We start from the raw sequence: 17,274 nt of genomic DNA on the forward strand, positions 1-17,274 counted from the left end.
CCAGCCCAGCTCATCCTGTTGCCAGCTTGGGGGGTTGGGGGAGCACAGCCCACTCAGCCCCCCACCCCCTCCCCCAGTGGCGGCCGGAGCATCAATGTCACAGGGCAGGGCTTCAGCCTGATCCAGACGTTCGCCATGGTGGTCATAGCCGAGCCCCTGGAGTCCTGGCAGCAGCGGCAGGAGGCCGGACCCCTGCAGCCCAGAACGGTCAGTGCTGCTGGCTGGGGAGCTTTGGGGAGCTTTGGGGCCCGTGCCAAGTGGCCTGACGTCTGGCCTCAACCTGCAGGTGGTGGGCACGGAGTACGTGTTCCACAACGACTCTTTGGTCGTGTTCTTGTCCCCGGCCGTCCCTGAGGAGCCCGAGGCCTACAATCTCACAGCCCTCATTCAGATGGACGGGCACCGCGCCCTGCTCAGGACTGAGGCGGGGGCCTTTGAGTATGTGGCCGACCCCACCTTCAAGAACTTCACAGGGGGCATAAAGAAGCAGGTCAACAAGCTCATCCACGCCCAGGTGAGGACCGGGCGCGTGTGGGGGGCCACCAAGGTCTGGGCTGAGCTGGTCCAGGCGTCCCTGGTCACTGACACCCCCGCCCCCACCCCACAGGGCAGCAACCTGAACAAGGCAATGACGCTTCACGAGGCCGAGGCCTTTGTGGGCGCCGAGCGCTGCGTCATGAAGACACTGACTGAGACCGACCTGTACTGCGAGCCCCCGGAGGTGCAGCCTCCCCCCAAGCGGCGGCAGAAGCGGGACACAGCACACAACCTGCCTGAGTTCATTGTGCGTGTGGGGCAGGGCCACGGGGCATAGGGGGAAGAGGGCAGGGGTCCAATGAACACGAGGAGGGGAGCACGCCAGAGTGGGCCAGGCGGCGCTGGGAACTCGTCTGAGCCCCACCTGTCTGTGCTGAGTGCTCCCCTCCACGCAGGTGAAGTTCGGCTCCCGGGAGTGGGTGCTGGGCCGCGTGGAGTATGACACACGTGTGAGTGAAGTGCCACTCAGCCTCATCCTGCCTCTGGTCATGGTGCCCATGGTCATCGTCATTGCTGTGTCTGTCTACTGCTACTGGTGAGACCCTCCCCGCAGCCTCGGTCCCCACACCCCCTCCAGCTCCTGCCTCAGCCCTCGGGCCACATGCACTGCGCAGCACGAGGCAGAGGCCCAGAGCCACCATGTGGCCTGACCCAGGCCAGGCCCCCAAAACCTCCCTGTGCCCCAGGAGGAAGAGCCAGCAGGCAGAGCGCGAGTACGAGAAGATCAAGTCCCAGCTGGAGGGCTTGGAGGAGAGCGTGCGAGACCGCTGCAAAAAGGAGTTCACAGGTAGGGCCGCCGTGCAGGGCAGGCGGGGCCTGGGGCTGCCCCCTCAGGGCTGGAGGCCGGGAGGAGAGGCCGAAGACGGCAGTGTGGCCAGCAGTGCATCTTCCCGCCAGACCTGATGATCGAGATGGAGGACCAGACGAACGACGTGCACGAGGCGGGGATTCCCGTGCTGGACTACAAGACCTACACCGACCGCGTCTTCTTCCTGCCCTCCAAGGACGGCGACAAGGATGTGATGATCACGGGCAAGCTGGACATCCCCGAGTCGCGGCGGCCCGTGGTAGAGCAGGCCCTCTACCAGTTCTCCAACCTGCTCAATAGCAAGTCGTTCCTCATCAATGTGAGCAGGCAGAGCTGAGGGTGGTGGGGTGGGCGGGCACAGGCCGGGTATAGGCCGCGCTCTGACCGCCGCCCCGCCCCACAGTTTATCCACACCCTGGAGAACCAGCGGGAGTTCTCCGCCCGCGCCAAGGTCTACTTCGCCTCACTGCTGACAGTAGCACTGCACGGGAAGCTGGAGTACTACACTGACATCATGCGCACGCTCTTCCTGGAGCTCATGGAGCAGTACGTGGTGGCCAAGAACCCCAAGCTGATGCTGCGCAGGTGTGTGAGACACAGGCCACCCGGGGGCTCCTGGTTTGCCAGGAGGAGGGACGGCAGGGCTGGGTCCTGGCAGCACGTGGTCTTTGCTGGTCATTTAGCTGCTCCCCTCAGTCAGCTCTCTGTAGGATAGGGGCCAGAGCTTGGTCCTGATGGGGAGCCAGAGCCTGGATGCAGAGGGTACTTGAAGAGCCAGCTGGGCCTAGGGGCGCTAAGGATCCTTCTGCACCTCTAGGTCTGAGACAGTGGTGGAGAGGATGCTGTCCAACTGGATGTCCATCTGCCTGTACCAGTACCTCAAGGTGGGGGCCACGTGGCAGGCAGGCTGGGGAGGGGACGGGGTGCTGCCCCCAAACGTCCACTGCCCGGGCAGCACCTCCAGGTGGCATGGTCCGTGCCACTAGAGGCTGAGCCTGCCCACCTTGCTCCAGGACAGTGCCGGCGAGCCTCTGTACAAGCTCTTCAAGGCCATCAAACACCAGGTGGAGAAGGGGCCAGTAGATGCCGTGCAGAAGAAGGCCAAATACACTCTCAATGACACGGGGCTGCTGGGGGACGACGTGGAGTACACACCCCTGGTGAGCCCCAGGGCCGGGCGGGCTGTGGGTTCCTGTGAGGCCAGGCTCAGTGTCAGGCTGGGTTCTGGGCCAGTGTCAGGACCTGGGCTGGGTGCTCTTCACCTCCCGGTACGGGCCCACCAGCGTTCAGGGCAGGGCCCGGGGACATTAGGTCCTGTCGCTGGCCTTGGAGAGAGTCACTGAGTGCAGTGACCCCAAGCCAGCTGCGTCCGGGGCTCCTACCCGCACCTGCTACACACCAAGTGTGTCTGTGGTGAGCATGTGTACACATGTGAGAGGCGGTACGTGGTGTGTGAGCTGTGAGTGAGCAGTCCTCTGTCCCCTGCTCTGCCCTGCTGAGCCAGGGTTGGCCGTGAAGAGCAAGGCTGGCCACCTTGGGTGTGGTAGAGACTCAGAGCTGGCCCGCTGGCCTTTCTTCCCATGTCCCCTGGCAGACGGTGAACGTGATTGTCCAGGATGAAGGGGTCGACGCCATCCCTGTCAAGGTCCTCAACTGTGACACCATCTCTCAGGTCAAGGAGAAAATCATTGACCAGGTGTACCGCACGCAGCCTTGTTCCCGCTGGCCCAAGGCTGACAGTGTGGTCCTCGGTGAGCACGGTCCCCATGGGCGCGGTGGGGCACTGGCCTCAGGACCCTGGTTGGGCAGGTCAGGTAGGGGGTGGTCTGTGGCTGAGTTCTAGGAGATGGGCTGTGTCCTCCCACAGAGTGGCGTCCTGGGTCCACAGCCCAGATCCTGTCAGACCTGGACCTGACCTCTCAGCGGGAGGGCCGGTGGAAACGCATCAACACCCTGATGCATTACAACGTGAGTTTGGGGCAGCAGGGAGGCAACTGTCCCACGGGCCTGGACTGGGGAGCGAGCCTTGCTCTCATGGCCATGTTCCCCAGGTCCGGGATGGAGCCACTCTCATCCTGTCCAAGGTCGGGGTCTCCCAGCAGCCCGAGGACAGCCAACAGGACCTGCCTGGGGAACGTGAGTCCCTTCCCCTTGTCCCTGGAGGTCAGCGTGGACCAGCGTCCACTTCTTGCTGCCAGGTGGGGGTGCTGCCGAGCACAGCAGGGGACCCAGGCCCCATCCTGATCCCTCAGCGTGCTCCTCCCATAGGCCACGCCCTCCTGGAGGAGGAGAACCGCGTGTGGCACCTGGTGCGGCCAACGGATGAGGTAGAGGACGGCAAGTGCAAGCGGGGCAGCGTGAAGGAGAAGGAGCGCACGAAGGCCATCACCGAGATCTACCTGACGCGCCTGCTATCTGTCAAGGTGGGTGGACGGCTCCAGCTCCCGTGCGGCGGGGGTTGGCGGGGCTCCTGCTCCAACCCCGCAGGCACTGAGTCCTCCTCTCCTGCAGGGCACACTGCAGCAGTTCGTGGACAACTTCTTCCAGAGCGTGCTGGCGCCGGGGCTGGCGGTGCCGCCGGCAGTCAAGTACTTCTTCGACTTCCTGGATGAGCAAGCAGAGAAACACGACATCAAGGACGAGGACACCATTCATATCTGGAAAACCAACAGGTGGGGGCCCCTCCGTCCCGCTGCCCACCCTGACCCGGGGTCTCCGCGGCCCCTCACCCTGGTCGCTCTGCTTTAGCTTACCGCTCCGGTTCTGGGTGAACATCTTGAAGAACCCGCATTTCATCTTTGACGTACATGTCCACGAGGTGGTGGACGCCTCCCTGTCGGTCATTGCGCAGACCTTCATGGATGCCTGCACGCGCACAGAGCACAAGCTGAGCCGTGTGAGTGGGCCAGTGGCAGCCCTGGTGGGCAGGGAGCTGGGTTGTCCCTGGGAGGCCCAGAGGGCCTGGACTGGGCAGTGTCCAGGGGAAGCAGGGCTGTGATGGGGTGAGGACATCAGTTTGGGATGTGCCAGGAGGTTTGTCTGGGGTGTGGATTTGCACATCTGGGGCTGGAGCTCAGGAAAAAGGCAGGGGCAAGGTAACGGGCCGTGGTGGGGGAGAGCCTGGGAGGTCCCGTGGTGACTGGCCTCTGGCAGCCTAGGACCTCCGTCTCCTTCCCCTCCTGTGGGGACCCTTCTCCTACATAAGCAGAGAAAGTGACTTACTACAAATTACAAAACGGTGATATCACGAGACTTCAGGTCTGCAGCTGAGCAGGGTAGCGGCCCCTCCTCTGTCTGTGGGTATCCTGAGCTGGTCTGGGCCTGGCTCTGTCGGGGCCCAAGGGAGGGAACACTGGCCAGCTCATCTTGGCCTGGATGTCACTGGACTCTGATCCCCATAGGATTCTCCCAGCAACAAGCTGCTCTACGCCAAGGAGATCTCCACCTACAAGAAGATGGTGGAGGAGTGAGTACTGCCCCACCCCCCGCCAGGCCTGGGGCCCACCCTCGACCCTCACCCAGGAGGGGTCCCTGGGGGTGGTTCAGGCTGTTGTTGACAGGAGGACCCTGGTGGGCAGCCTTGGTCCAGCCTTTGGAACCCACTGCCCCGTCTTCCAACAGTTACTACAGGGGGATCAGACAGATGGTGCAAGTCAGTGACCAGGATATGAACACACACTTGGCAGAGATTTCCCGGGTAAGGGGACACACGCACTGACCCATTCAGCTTCCCTCCCCTGAAGCCCCTTCTGAGTGGAACAGCAGACTGCACTGCAGGGTGGGCTGTGTTGTGCCCCCAGGAGAGAAGCCGAGGGGGAAGCCAGATGGGCTGGCATTTGTGTCTGACCATGTGTGTGCTGCGGGGGGGGGGGTTGTCGGCCATGCGCCTGCATGGGTGGGGAGGCTGGTCCATGGCTGTCCCACGCATCTGAGAGTTGTGACACTGTGACCCTTTGTGTCCACCTGTGCCACATGTCATGGCCCACTGCTTGCTCCACTGGGAGAGAGCTTCCTGCCTGCGGGGTTGCAGCCCCTCCCTGGCCTTGGGTCACACTGCACCCCCACCCCCCACCCCAGGCACACACGGACTCTCTGAACACACTTGTGGCCCTGCACCAGCTCTACCAGTACACACAGAAGTACTATGACCAGGTAGGGGCCTTCCTGGGGTGGCAGCACTGGGCGGCCCCTCCCCGGCCTGTGGCCTGACGCGAACCCTCGTAGGTCATCAGTGCCCTGGAGGAGGACCCTGCCGCCCAGAAGATGCAGCTGGCCTTTCGCCTCCAGCAGATCGCAGCTGCACTTGAGAACAAGGTCACAGACCTCTGACCGCGGGTTTCTGCCACCACGGTCTTGGGGCACAGGTGTGTGATGCCCGGTGCCGGCGTCGGGCAGCCTTGGGAATGAAGCTGAGGTGGTGGGCTCAGCCCTTCTCTCTCACCAGCAGAGGAAGAGCCCCCAGGCGCCTGAGCGTGGGTGCCGCAAGGACCCCACGTCAGCATCTGTAGCCACATAGCAGCTCTCCTGAGCAACAGCGTTGGGCACCCCCAACACCAGCCCTCTACAGAACCAGCGCCCGGAGTCTCCCAGTGGAGTCTTCTGAGCAGTCCGCAAACGTGCCTTTCACCCTCGGCGCCACGCCGTGTCTCTAGGGGCAGTCGGGCCTCCAGCTCCCCCTTCCCAAGCACCAGCAACCGCCTCATCCCTGGGTCTGGCCTCTCCAGGTGGGGTCTGAGTGCCTGCAGCCCAGGGCCTTATGCCCAGACTGTCTGCCCGCCCTGCGTGGGCGGGAGGAGAAAAGCGGTACGATGCCTTCCTGACCTCACCTGGCCTGCCCTGCCAAACACCGTGCTGAGGGCCCCACCTCAAAGGTCAAGCCGGACGTCAGACGTCGAGGCCCAGGCGGCCAGCGGGGACCCAGCTGACTGGGAATCCTGGCCTCGGCCTGTCAGACAGGCTGTCCTGGGGGCCCTGCCCCAGTCTCGGGGACCAGGAGCAGCTCTACCCAGGACCATCCCCACTCCTTTTGTAAATCGTGTTAATTATAAATCAAATACAGCTGTGTTTTTAACTTGGTTGGTTGGCTGGGTTCCTCTTGGGGCAGTCCGACGTGCTGTCCTGCTCATGGCCTCCCTCCCAGGCCCTGTTTGGCTCTAGGATCCCACCCTCAGGTGAGCCTGTGGGCTTCACACCCCCTACCTCCCTGACTATTCTGGGCCAAGCCTGGGGTGTGTGTGCAGAGGCTAATGCCCACCAGCTGACTGAGTCCACACCCTCCCTGCTCTGCTGCCCCAGAGACCAGGATGGTCAAGTGCTGGCAGATGAGGCTTTGGGTATGGGAGGAGCTGGGGGCAGCTCAGGCCCAAAAGAGATCCCAGAAAGGACTGTGGTTCCAGAGAGGTACAAGGAGGCAGCCCTACCAGGCAAGGAAGTCGGGGGATTGGGCTGGCTGGACACCTTCTGGTGGCCAAGACATCCCCCAACCCCCACTGGGCTGGGCCACTAGGAGCCATGGGGTTGGGGGTGGGCATGGTATCAGCCTGCGTCTGGACCTTGAGTTCTCGGGGACTTTCTTTCCGAGGTGAGGGTCCCCCCAGTACACATTTAGTAAGCCCTTACCTTACTGTATGCAGACCCTACTAGACACGCCTGGCTCTGGGATAGAGAGCCCAGTGTCCCCCTGTTCGAGGCAGTGGGTCCATTAGGGTGGGTTTCTCCTCTGGCCCCTGAACCACCCAGGATGACTCAGGATATCAGTAGGGCTCAAGGGCCCTGTGTGGGAGAGCAGATGGTCCCTTTGCTGATGCCAGAGTCGGGGGAGCTTCCAGTCGTGTCCTGCACAGGGCAGGGGCTCTGAGCTCTGCCACCCGCAGCCACCAGGCACGTGTGCGCCTGAGTGCACAGCATCTGTGCGTCCATCCCTTAGGCTGCATGCACCGTCCTGGGCACTAGGGACACAGCAGTAAATGGGACAGACAGGGCCAGCTCTGGGGGAGCCCCTGTGCCCCAAGAGTACCAGCCTACACAGAAAGGGGATTTGGCAGCTCCAGAATGAGGAAGTGGAGGTGGTGCGGCTGTAGGTATGGCTGGATCCAGGCGCTCACACGTTTGGGTCCCAGCCATCTGAACTGCTTCCCAATGCGTGTGGGTTTATCCTTGGGCAGCAGAGATGCTGGTGGCAGGCAGCCCCAGCCTGTAACTCTTCTTCTTTGGGCACATCACTGTCTGGAGACTCCCATTGGGCTAGGCCTTGACCATGAGCCACTATGCATGGGGCAGCCCCGTTCAAGCCCCACGGAACAAGGGTGGGTATCTCCCACAAGGAAGGGGTACTAGGCAAACAACTGACATCCCCTGCCCAAGGACCCCTGAAATGACACCGCTATGGCCACACTAGGCTCCCAGCTTCCCAGAGTCACAGCTAGTCAGGAAATCTGAACAAGTTACTGCTAAATCAGTTAGGGGCAAGTGCTGAGCCTGGCAGGGGGCATTGAGGCCTGGCTTTTGGACTGGACCTGTGTAGGCCACTTCTGACCTCCCACCCTCCACACTCCCAACAACCAGGCAAGAAGATGGGGAAGTCAGTGAGACCCTCTTCCACTCTGAAGCGTAGAGATAGGGGAAGGGCCTCAGGTCCATCAGGTGGGGTGCCCCCCTCGGAGGACAGGAGTGTGAACGCTCCAGGGCCTGCCTTCCATGGGGCTAGTGAAGGGTAGACACTGGGCTCGGATGTCGGGTTGCATGGGAAGGGCAGGCCAGCCTTGAGTGGTCAGGATGCTGACAGACCAAGGGGTGACCGCCTCTTGCTTTCCACTTACATTTTCTCCAAGGTAGAGGAAGTGGGGAGAGACAGTGAGGGGAGGGGGCCGCTGGAACCCCCGGACTTTTCCTCCCAAGTTGCAGGCAACACCCCCTTGCTTAAGACCCGGAACCCTACCCACCCCCCCAGATTGGCATTTTAGGAAGTTTATTGTGACCTCTGGGAGAAGTGCAGCTAGCCGAGCAAGGGGCTGAAAAGGGGTGGCCTGGGCCAGGAGAGCGGGGAGTGGACATGGAGAGAAGAGCTGGGCTCTCCATATTTAGGGGTGACAATGAGTCACAGGGTGGAGACAAGGCCTGGCCTGGGTAGGCGGCCCTTCTGTTCAGCCCCCTGTTCCCCAGGGGAACACACCCCATCCTACCACATTCCCAGCTGCTGTCCCAGCCCCACACCACCTGCTGCTCTAGGTCCAGTGCTCTCACCCAGAGGTGGCAACCTTGACATGGTGGCCTGGAGGATGCTAGGAAAATGTGCAGCAGATCACCCATCACCCTGATGTCAAAAGTCTGAATTCCGGGCTGTGCTCCTCCCCCACCAGCCTGCCACAGCCCTCTGACCAAGGCCACCCACCTTTCTGTTCCTTAAGTCCTTGAGAGCCAGGGCTGTCTTGATGCCGGCCCAGCTCTGCTGGTGTCCCCTCTCCGGGGGGCTTCCCGACCTGCCCTACTCTGCCTGCCGTCACCCCCACCGGAAACTCCCTAGCCGTTCCCCTGCAGTGTCACAACCCGGACTCTCCCCAGAAGACAACGTGGTGGGGCTGCTGAATGAGTGTCCCCACTCTGCGTGATCCGCTGAGCCCGGCAGGGAAGCCGCTCCTCTCTGGTCAGCTCTGACCACTCACCACCGGGATTCCCGGGGAGCGGTGCGCAAGGTCAGGCCGGGGCTTCCTGGAGCAGGCGGACTGCCCCACCCCTGGGGAGAGCACGCAGCCTCCGCGCAGCGACGGGCCGGTCGCCATGGGAATGCGCTCTAGCCCGCGGGTCCGCGCAGACAAAGGCCAGGCCTTCCCGCGGCCGCACAGCCGGGCTCAGCTCCCGCCCAGCCCCCGGCTTTAGCTGAAGCCCCATTAACTCCGCACAGAACCTCGGCCACCGGAGAAAGGAGCCCAGGGCGGGGCCCTGGAGGAGGCCCGGAGCGGGTGGCGAGGGGACGGATACCGCCTGGGGGGGGGGGCGGAGTGAGGCCCGGTGGCTCGGGTGGCGGGCGTGGCTGGGACTCAAACCCTGTGTCCTTCCTTGCTTCTCGAATCCCCGGAGTCCGGATTCGCCAGCAGACATGTCTGTTTGCCCGGTTCTGCGTTGACATATTTTATTTTCATTTGGTTGCCGATATTTAAAAATCAGGAGAGTTCCATAACTGGGGTGGCCAGTTAGCTCAGTTGGTTAGAGCGCGGTGCTGATAACACCCAGGTTGCAGGTTCGATCCCCGCATGGGCCGGTGTGAGCTGCGCCCTCCCTAAAACAACAACAGAAAAACTCAGGTTTTAGTCTGTTTCGAAAAAGCAGAAGGTTGCCCAACTCAGGAGCCTAATTTCCGGCTTTCCTGGGAAGGGCAACCCAGCCACTGCCCCGGCGGGGGTCAGGAGGCGTTTGTCCACGGGGAGTCCTTTCCTTCGAGCCCTGGTCACTGGACGGGGGAAGTACAAGCAGATGCGCCGGCCCGGAGCGCTGGGCAGAGCGGGACTATCCTGCTGGCACCGGGGAGCCCCCTCGTAGCCTGTGAGAACTGAACCGTTCGAGCACAGTGCGTTGCGGGAGTTCGCAGCCCCTGGGAACTGCAGTTGGGCTCCCCGATACCTGGCAAAGTCAAAGTGGGCTTCCTGGAAGAGGTGACAGTTGACGGGGCTGTTTCAGAAGGAGGAAAGGTACCAGGCACCAAAGAAGACCCATTTAGGGAAAGCTTCTTATGGGGACAACACCCGGAGGCCCCCCGGGCGCCGCCGCTGTCCCTGGTCCTGACAGGGCTCGCAGCTTCCCCTAGAGGCGCTGGGCGGCCACCGTCAGAGGGAGGTCTGCCAGGAGCAAGGCTCACCGCCCAAGCCAGAATGGCCTCCACGGGGAGGGGCCAGGCTGGCCCGGGACCCGAGGCGCCATCTGCCCACCGCAGAGGGGCGGGTTCAACCCAGTGCCTCGCTGTTATCAGGCGGTGTTTTCGATGTGGACGAGAAATGTCTCGCAGGGTTCGCCCTGGCTTCTTTGATTTTGAGTGTTCTACTTCATTTCTGAGGAAGCAGCTGGTGGCGGGGGTGCAGGGCCCGGTAGCAGGTGTGTGTGTGTGGGGGGGGGAATGCGTGGACCCGAGCAGGCGAAGGGGGTCGTAAGTGTCGCACCGGAGCAGGGAGGGACGGGGTGCGGGACCCGAGCTGGGGAGAAGGGAGGTGCCGGCGCTGGCGTGGGCTGGAAGGGTGCGGGAAGCCGAGCCCCTGCGAGGCGGTGGCGGCCTGGATCAGCGGCGCCCGGGCGAGGACAGCGCGGGCGGGTATTTGGAGAGGTGCGTGGACCCCAGCAGATGTGAGCGGGAGGGGCTGTAAGTCGGACCGCGGCCTCCCCCCCCCCCCGGCGGAGGCCCATCCCGGGACCGCCCCAGGGAGACGGGAGGAGTGCCGGCTTCCGCTCAGCAGGGCCCCGGAGGGGCAGGAAGCCGCCTGGTCTCCGGGAACCCCCTCGAGGCCCCGCCCCGCGCCCCGCCCTCCGTGCGTTCGCTCGCGCTCCGGTGCGGCGGGGGGCGCGGGCGGACATGTCGGGCCCGCGCGCCGGCTTCTACCGGCAGGAGCTGAACAAGACGGTGTGGGAGGTGCCGCAGCGGCTGCAGGGGCTGCGCCCGGTGGGCTCGGGCGCCTACGGTTCCGTCTGGTAGGGGCGGGGCGGGGGGCTGGGGCGGCACTGAGCGCGCGCCGCCACCCTCTCCCCGCCCGGCGGGGGTTCCCGGAGTGGGGAGGGGCCTCGCCCTGCGCCCCCAGGCCCTGCGCGGATCAGTGCAATGAATGGGGGGTGGGAGACGTGAAGGAAACTTTCCTACCAGACGCGGCTCCGGGGCGGGGAGAGGGGTCGTCTCCCGCCCCTTCTGAGCCAGAGTGACCCCCACCAGGCCAGAATCCTGCGGCGTCACAGCCGGCGAAAGGGCGGGTCTCCTGGCCCCTAGACGTCCGAGCACGCCTCTGGGTTGCCCCGTTTAGGCTCTGGCAGCCCGGAGGTCTGGCAGATGCCCCCGCCCTAGGGCGGGTACTTGGTTTGTAAAAGAGCCCACCTAGGGAGAGGGCAAGACCCCTCCCCTTAGGATGGCCTCAGGCTTCCCCGTGGGTCCTGCGCCTTCCCCAGTCTTGCAGAGGAGTCTGGATGGGGCTTAGGCCTGAGCAGAGACGTCTGCCATTACCCCTACAATCCTTAGGGGTACACCCCACCCTGTTTTTGTCCCAACCAAAAGAGCTCAAGACCACAGCCCCACAGTTAGGCTCTGGGGCCCAGAGAGAGGACAGAGCCTGGAAGGGGGACGGAGGATTCGAGTGGCTGAGGTCTTACCGTAGAGGGTGGGGAAGCTTCAGGGGGCTTAGGGTGAGGTGGTTGCAGGCAGTCCCGGTGTCACTTGTAATGTTGAAAGTGAAGCTGATCCTGGGTGTGGATGTTGAGAGGTGTCCCCCTCAGCACTCAGTGGGGTCCTTACCTATGCCAGTAACAGGTGACTGCTGTCCACTGCAGGGGTCATGGGGTGAGGAGGCAGGGGCCCTCGAGGGGCTGGCACTACTCCAGGATCTGGAAGGTTAAGAATGGAATTTCCAGTGAACCCCATCCTGAGACCCAGAGCGGGACTTCGGAGGAGGGGTTTGGGTTCCCCATGGCCTCTGATCTCAGCTGTCAAAGCTGTCAGGAGCCTCAGGCAGGCCATTTCAGCCACAGCCTCTGTCTTATCTCTAAGATGGCAAGGGCAAGAAGAGGGTCAGGGACAAAGTGTGAATGGCCCCTGGGCAATCTGACCGAGCCCTTGCTGGAATTGCCTCTGGTCCAGAGTCATCTTCTGGGAATTCCTCTTGAGTGTCAAGCTTCCCAAGGGAGGCCCAGGTCTCTCTCTCCACTGCACTTAGCTTGATGAGGCCCAGTGCCCGTGACAGCCCTTTCCTGAGCTCCCTTGTTCCTCTGATGAAGCTGTTCCCCCAAGGCCAACTCCCTGTGGTTCCACTGCAGAGGCAATGAGGCCAAAGGATCTGCTGCCCCACCTGAGGGGCCACCTGTACTTCCCACCCCAGGAGTGACTTGGACCCAGAGACAGGAGATGAAGAGTCAGGGAGGTGCACCAGTTAGAGGGGGCAGCCTGTGGAGCGAGTCGCCTTCAGCAGGGCCCTGTCCTGGGCACAGTGGGCGTCAAGGGGGGGTGATGCCGGTGACTCCTGTGTCTCCCCATGAAGAGTAGATGGCTGTGCAGGTGGAGGGTCTGGACCTCTGAGCAGGGTTTGAGCAACGGAAGATCTGTGGATGCAAATACCACCTTCTGCTGGACATTTCCTACTGTCCGGTTGCTCACTGTTGCAAGTAATGACGCCAGTTTTTCCTCCCTATTTTGCGTATCCAGAGGCTTTGGAGGCAGCTCGGGAACCTTCAGGGAGCCTCCAGACCCACAGCCCACGGGGGAGGGGACCGTTTGCTGTGGGAACAGCCAGTGGCTGTTTTTCTGGTGTGTTACTTCCACCCTGGTCAGTGGACACTTTCCTCTCCCAGCCTCGCTGAATTGGGCGTGAGAGTCGTGGGGGTGAGGGGACAAGAGATGCAGTCCTGCTCTGGGGCTCTCTGGTGGGGCAGGCTGCGCAGGCCTGCGTGGACGGTGCGGTGGAGGGGGAGTTGCCTCTTGAGGAGGGAGGCTCAGAGGCCCAGCAGGTCACATTCTCATCCCGGGGACCATCCCGGGGACCGTGCGGCGGCACACGGGTGGCGGTCCAGCCCCGAGAGATCCTTTGGAGCACACGGGCCGAGGGAGGAAGGCGGCGGGCGAGCAGGGGTGGCGGCGGGGGTGTCTGAGCGCGGAGCCCCCGCCGGCCGCCTCACCCCCGCCCTTGCAGCGCGGCCTACGACGCGCGGCTGCGCCAGAAGGTGGCGGTGAAGAAGCTGTCGCGCCCTTTCCAGTCACTGATCCACGCTCGAAGGACGTACCGGGAGCTGCGGCTGCTCAAACACCTGAAGCACGAGAACGTGAGCTGGGACGCCCCGCGGGGGCGCCGGGGGCCCGGGCCGGCCCCCCCCTCCTGACGGCCCTCCCCGCCAGGTCGTCGGGTTGCTGGACGTCTTCACTCCCGCCACCTCCATCGAGGACTTCAGCGAAGTGTAAGCGGAGCCGGACACGCGGCCGGGCGGGCGGGGGCAGGGCTCGGTCCTGAGCGCTGCCCCCGCCCAGGTACCTGGTGACCACCCTGATGGGAGCCGACCTGAACAACATCGTCAAGTGCCAGGCGCTGAGCGACGAGCACGTTCAGTTCCTCGTGTACCAGCTGCTGCGCGGGCTGAAGGTGGGCGCGGCGCCGGCCGGCGGGGCGCGGAGCAGGGGCGGGACCCTGACGCTCGTCCTCCCCCTCGCAGTACATCCACTCAGCGGGGATCATCCACCGGGTAGGTGCCGCGGGGTGAGGGCCGGGCCCCCGCAGGACCCGCGCTGCGCTCTCCTGCGCTCACGGCCCGCCGTCCTGCAGGACCTGAAGCCCAGCAACGTGGCGGTGAACGAGGACTGCGAGCTCAGGGTGAGCCCTGGGGGCGGGGCGGGGGCGGGGCTTCGGGAGGCGCTGACCCCCGGCCTTGCTCCAGATCCTGGACTTCGGGCTGGCGCGCCAGGCTGACGAGGAGATGACCGGCTACGTGGCCACGCGCTGGTACCGCGCACCTGAGATCATGCTCAACTGGATGCACTACAACCAGACAGGTGGCGTCACCCCACGGGGCTGCCTGTGCTTGGGACCAGGCTGGGCAGGCTGAGCTCATGCCAGGGCCTGGGGACGGGGGTGGGGAGCCCGGAGCCAAGGACGTGGGGAGTTCCAGTCGTGGGGGACTGACTGCAAGGTCTGGGAGCAGGCCGTTCAGAAACAGGCCTTCAGAGGAGCGGAGTACGGTGGGTCTTGCCCAGGGCTGTGTCTAAAGGAGGAAGGGACCTGGGTACCATTTGGGAACTGGACTGGCGCCATCTAGGCGGCCCCCCAGTCCTCTGAGGAGGGACCTGGGGTGGACAGGCTGATGGAGACCCCTTCCCCAGCAGTGGACATCTGGTCTGTGGGCTGCATCATGGCTGAGCTGCTCCAAGGAAAGGCCCTTTTCCCGGGAAACGACTGTATCCTTGGCCCAGGTTGGGGAGGAGGGCTGAGCCAGGGTCCCTTCCTGCGGGATGGGGGACAAGGGAGGTGGGCTCTTTCTGGCCCGTCTTGCTTCCTGTGCCCCATGCCGTGCCATCGTGGCTCATGGTCCCCAGCTGTAGGAGAGCAGGTTCTGGGCAGTGCCCCAAGATCTGGAATCTGGCGGCCTGGCAGTGGGCATTTCCTGAGCCAGGCAGACATCGACCAGCTGAAGCGTATCATGGAAGTGGTGGGCACACCGAGCCCTGAGGTTCTGGCAAAGATATCCTCCGAACACGTGAGTCCCCTGGAGGCAGGGCGGTGGGGGGCTGCACCAGACACCATGTGTGGAGCGTGGGCCACCGTGGAATGGAGCCTAAAGCGGGAGCTTGGCCACTTCAGGGGGGAGCAGGTGGACATGAGGGACAGTGAGGGCAAAACTGCAGCACTGACAACAGTGCCCTGGCCAAGCGCTGGAGTGAGATGCTGGAGCCACCAGAGCCGATGGAGTGGTCTCTGCTCCATACGTGCCTCTGCCCCGGCCTGTTGGGCTGCATGAGAGGGGCTTTCTCGCAACGAGCTCCTGCCTAGTTTGGGGCCAGGGGAAGTAGGGTGTGAGCGGCAAACTCAGGCCCTTCCATGTGCCCACAGGCCCGGACATACATCCAGTCCCTGCCCCCCATGCCCCAGAAGGACCTCAGGAGCATCTTCTGTGGAGCCAACCCCCTGGGTGAGGACGGGCCCTGGGTCTGGGCTGGGCTTCACGTCTGGCCCTGGATGCAGAGCTGCCCTCCAGCCCTTGCCCTCCCCTGACCACTCTGCAGCTGTGGACCTCCTGGGAAGGATGCTGGTGCTGGACAGTGACCAGAGGGTCAGTGCAGCCGATGCCCTGGCCCATGCCTACTTCAGCCAGTACCACGACCCGGATGATGAGCCAGAGGCCGAGCCCTACGATGAAAGCATTGAAGCAAAGGACCGCACTGTGGAGGAGTGGAAGGGTGGGCAGGGGAGGCCGGCGGGTCATGGGAGGCTGGGCTGGGGTAGGGGTACGGGAAACCCAGTGGCCTGAGGGCTGCCTTCCCATGGAGGCCTGCAGGAAATGCCTTAGCTCCTCAGGGTCTGGGAGGGGGCACAACATGGCCCCCAGCTCTGGGGTGGGATGGTTAGAGAGGCCGGGGAAGCATGGGGCAGGCTCTGGAAGGCCCATAGACTGAGGTTGGTGGACCTGGCTGGGTGACTGGCACCAGACAAGCGGGTGCGCAGTGCTGAGCTGGGGGCAGCATGAGCTCTGCTTTCCCCTCACTCCCCTCCAGAGCTCACCTACCAGGAAGTCCTCAGCTTTAAGACCCCAGAGCCACCGCAGCAGCCATCTGGCAGTCTGGAGATTGAGCAGTGACGGAAACACTGCCTGCCAGCCACACTGGAACTCAAGGAGGGGACTGCACCTGCCTGCCCCCCTTCCTCAGCCTGCCGGCTTCCCACATGGGTGCCTCCCAGCACCTCTGTGGCTGGCAGCCTTGACCCTGGGCCTGGGCCCCCTGATCAGCACGATGCTCCATGTGGGAGCCTGTGTACACGTAGGAATGCTGCATGTGTGCCAGCTGTGGGTGCAGGAGTCTGGGCCGAGCATCCCGGACCTCCTCAGTCCTCCTGCCCCCCCCCAGAAACCAGGGTCTCCCTTGGAACCTCACTGTGGGGAACCTGGATGCCTAGGGGTCCCCTGGGGAGTGTGTCTATGTCCAGGTCTCCTCAGTCCCAGTGGGCTATCTCTGGGGGGTGGTACATTGGAGTCAGGGTACTCTGGAGACTCAAAAGAGGGGGGTCTCAGTTGTCAGAGCTGCTCAGCCTGGGAAATGCTGAGATCCAAAGCTCTCGGAGCTGGGCAGGGTCTTCCCTGGAGGGTGTAAGGGCAGGGATAGCCACCAAGTGTCGAATCAGAAAATCCGCCTGGAGCCATGCGTTTCCCTGTGCTGTGTGGTACAAATGCACGAATGTGTGTCCTGGTATTTACATGTCAGGGTGTGTGCAGGCATGTGTGACTGTGGGTGTCTGAGGGCTAGTGGCTATGACCAGCTGGAGGCCCAAGTTGGGGTGGCTATACTTGCCTCCCCCCAGTTTCTGGTGTCATGGGGGATTTGCTGAGAGCCTGCTGTGTACCCTGTGAGGGGCTCGGGTGAGCAAGGGGCAACCATGCTAGCAAAAGCTGGAGCATTCTCCTTGAGTTTCTGAGGCATGAGGGCACGGTGACAGGTGGGGAGCTGGCGAGCATGGGAGGGGCCGGGGGGACGCTAAGGGGGCTGGCACACATCGAAGTGGACCTGGACTCGGACACTGGACCTTGGCCCAGAGCTGATGAAGACGCCTCTGCCCGTTCTCAGAGCTGGGGTGCTCTGGTCTGCGGGTCAGCTCTCATCCTTCCTGCCAGAATGGAGCTGACCTGGTCACCTCTGGGACAGGATCCTGCTCCAAATGCATTGGGGCTGTGGGTCCTTCCTCGAAAGACTTCTGTGTCAGATGGTGCTGTCAGGTGGTGACCTCGCAGGACCCAGGGAGGTCTGAGTGTCAAGGGCCTGCACCAGGCTCTTGCAATAAAGGACGTTCCCCCTCGCTCAGCTGTGTCCCAGGCTTCAGGAGCTGCCCTGCTGCCCCCACTGCCAGAAGGGGTGGCCGGGTCTCTGCATCACACACCTACCTGGCCTGGCCTCCCCAGAGCCCGGCACTGGCCAGATCACTTGGGTACCCAGATCGTCAGCACCCTCCTTGCTTCACCCAGGCAGGGGCCTTGAGGGGCAGAGTGTGATGGCTTTC

At 63.4% G+C, this 17,274-nt stretch overlaps 2 protein-coding genes across 30 annotated transcripts in view; both read left to right on the forward strand.

The window, feature by feature from the left end:
* PLXNB2 (plexin B2) overlaps positions 1-6,421 on the forward strand; it is a 28,619-nt gene extending 22,198 nt beyond the window's left edge. For 9 of the 18 annotated variants that reach the window (XM_081059451.1, XM_081059449.1, XM_081059452.1 and 6 more), the window contains 19 exons: positions 78-207; positions 287-514; positions 608-784; positions 933-1,072; positions 1,224-1,324; positions 1,435-1,664; positions 1,749-1,930; positions 2,163-2,229; positions 2,359-2,505; positions 2,940-3,096; positions 3,213-3,313; positions 3,397-3,481; positions 3,614-3,768; positions 3,857-4,017; positions 4,094-4,241; positions 4,747-4,811; positions 4,967-5,042; positions 5,423-5,497; positions 5,570-6,421. In XM_081059451.1, the coding sequence (XP_080915577.1) occupies positions 78-207; positions 287-514; positions 608-784; positions 933-1,072; positions 1,224-1,324; positions 1,435-1,664; positions 1,749-1,930; positions 2,163-2,229; positions 2,359-2,505; positions 2,940-3,096; positions 3,213-3,313; positions 3,397-3,481; positions 3,614-3,768; positions 3,857-4,017; positions 4,094-4,241; positions 4,747-4,811; positions 4,967-5,042; positions 5,423-5,497; positions 5,570-5,674 (2,530 nt within the window). In that variant the 3' untranslated portion in view covers positions 5,675-6,421. The remainder of the gene's footprint in view (positions 1-77; positions 208-286; positions 515-607; positions 785-932; positions 1,073-1,223; positions 1,325-1,434; positions 1,665-1,748; positions 1,931-2,162; positions 2,230-2,358; positions 2,506-2,939; positions 3,097-3,212; positions 3,314-3,396; positions 3,482-3,613; positions 3,769-3,856; positions 4,018-4,093; positions 4,242-4,746; positions 4,812-4,966; positions 5,043-5,422; positions 5,498-5,569) is intronic. The other 9 variants (XM_081059441.1, XM_081059442.1, XM_081059440.1 and 6 more) reach the window with 2 other exon arrangements.
* A 3,659-nt stretch (positions 6,422-10,080) lies between these two features.
* Positions 10,081-17,079, forward strand: MAPK11 (mitogen-activated protein kinase 11). Of its 12 annotated transcripts, none has more exons than XM_081058590.1 (12): positions 10,787-11,017; positions 13,213-13,342; positions 13,416-13,474; positions 13,545-13,656; positions 13,727-13,756; positions 13,837-13,884; positions 13,949-14,063; positions 14,391-14,465; positions 14,685-14,764; positions 15,118-15,196; positions 15,291-15,464; positions 15,780-17,079. In XM_081058590.1, the coding sequence occupies exons 1-12, from the start codon at positions 10,902-10,904 to the stop codon at positions 15,860-15,862; spliced, it is 1,101 nt and encodes a 366-aa protein (XP_080914716.1). In that variant the 5' UTR covers positions 10,787-10,901; the 3' UTR covers positions 15,863-17,079. The 12 variants fall into 12 exon arrangements, with proteins under 12 accessions (XP_080914722.1, XP_080914716.1, XP_080914717.1 ...); XM_081058591.1 differs by having other exon boundaries at positions 14,394-14,465; XM_081058589.1 differs by lacking the exon at positions 10,787-11,017 and adding an exon at positions 12,416-12,830 and having other exon boundaries at positions 14,394-14,465.
* Positions 17,080-17,274: the final 195 nt, after the last annotated feature.

This window comes from Rhinolophus hipposideros, assembly GCF_964194185.1.
Source record: "Rhinolophus hipposideros genome assembly, chromosome: 9".
NCBI classification, from domain to species: Eukaryota; Metazoa; Chordata; class Mammalia; order Chiroptera; family Rhinolophidae; genus Rhinolophus; species Rhinolophus hipposideros.

Bases quoted from the DNA above. Each gene is read 5' to 3' on its own strand.
- MAPK11 (XM_081058588.1), top strand. From the start codon at position 12,559: ATGAAGAGTAGATGGCTGTGCAGGTGGAGGGTCTGGACCTCTGAGCAG. The intron at 13,475-13,544 runs GTAAGCGGAGCC...GCCCCCGCCCAG, and splicing joins ATCGAGGACTTCAGCGAAGT to GTACCTGGTGACCACCCTGA. The intron at 13,885-13,948 runs GTGAGCCCTGGG...GCCTTGCTCCAG, and splicing joins ACGAGGACTGCGAGCTCAGG to ATCCTGGACTTCGGGCTGGC.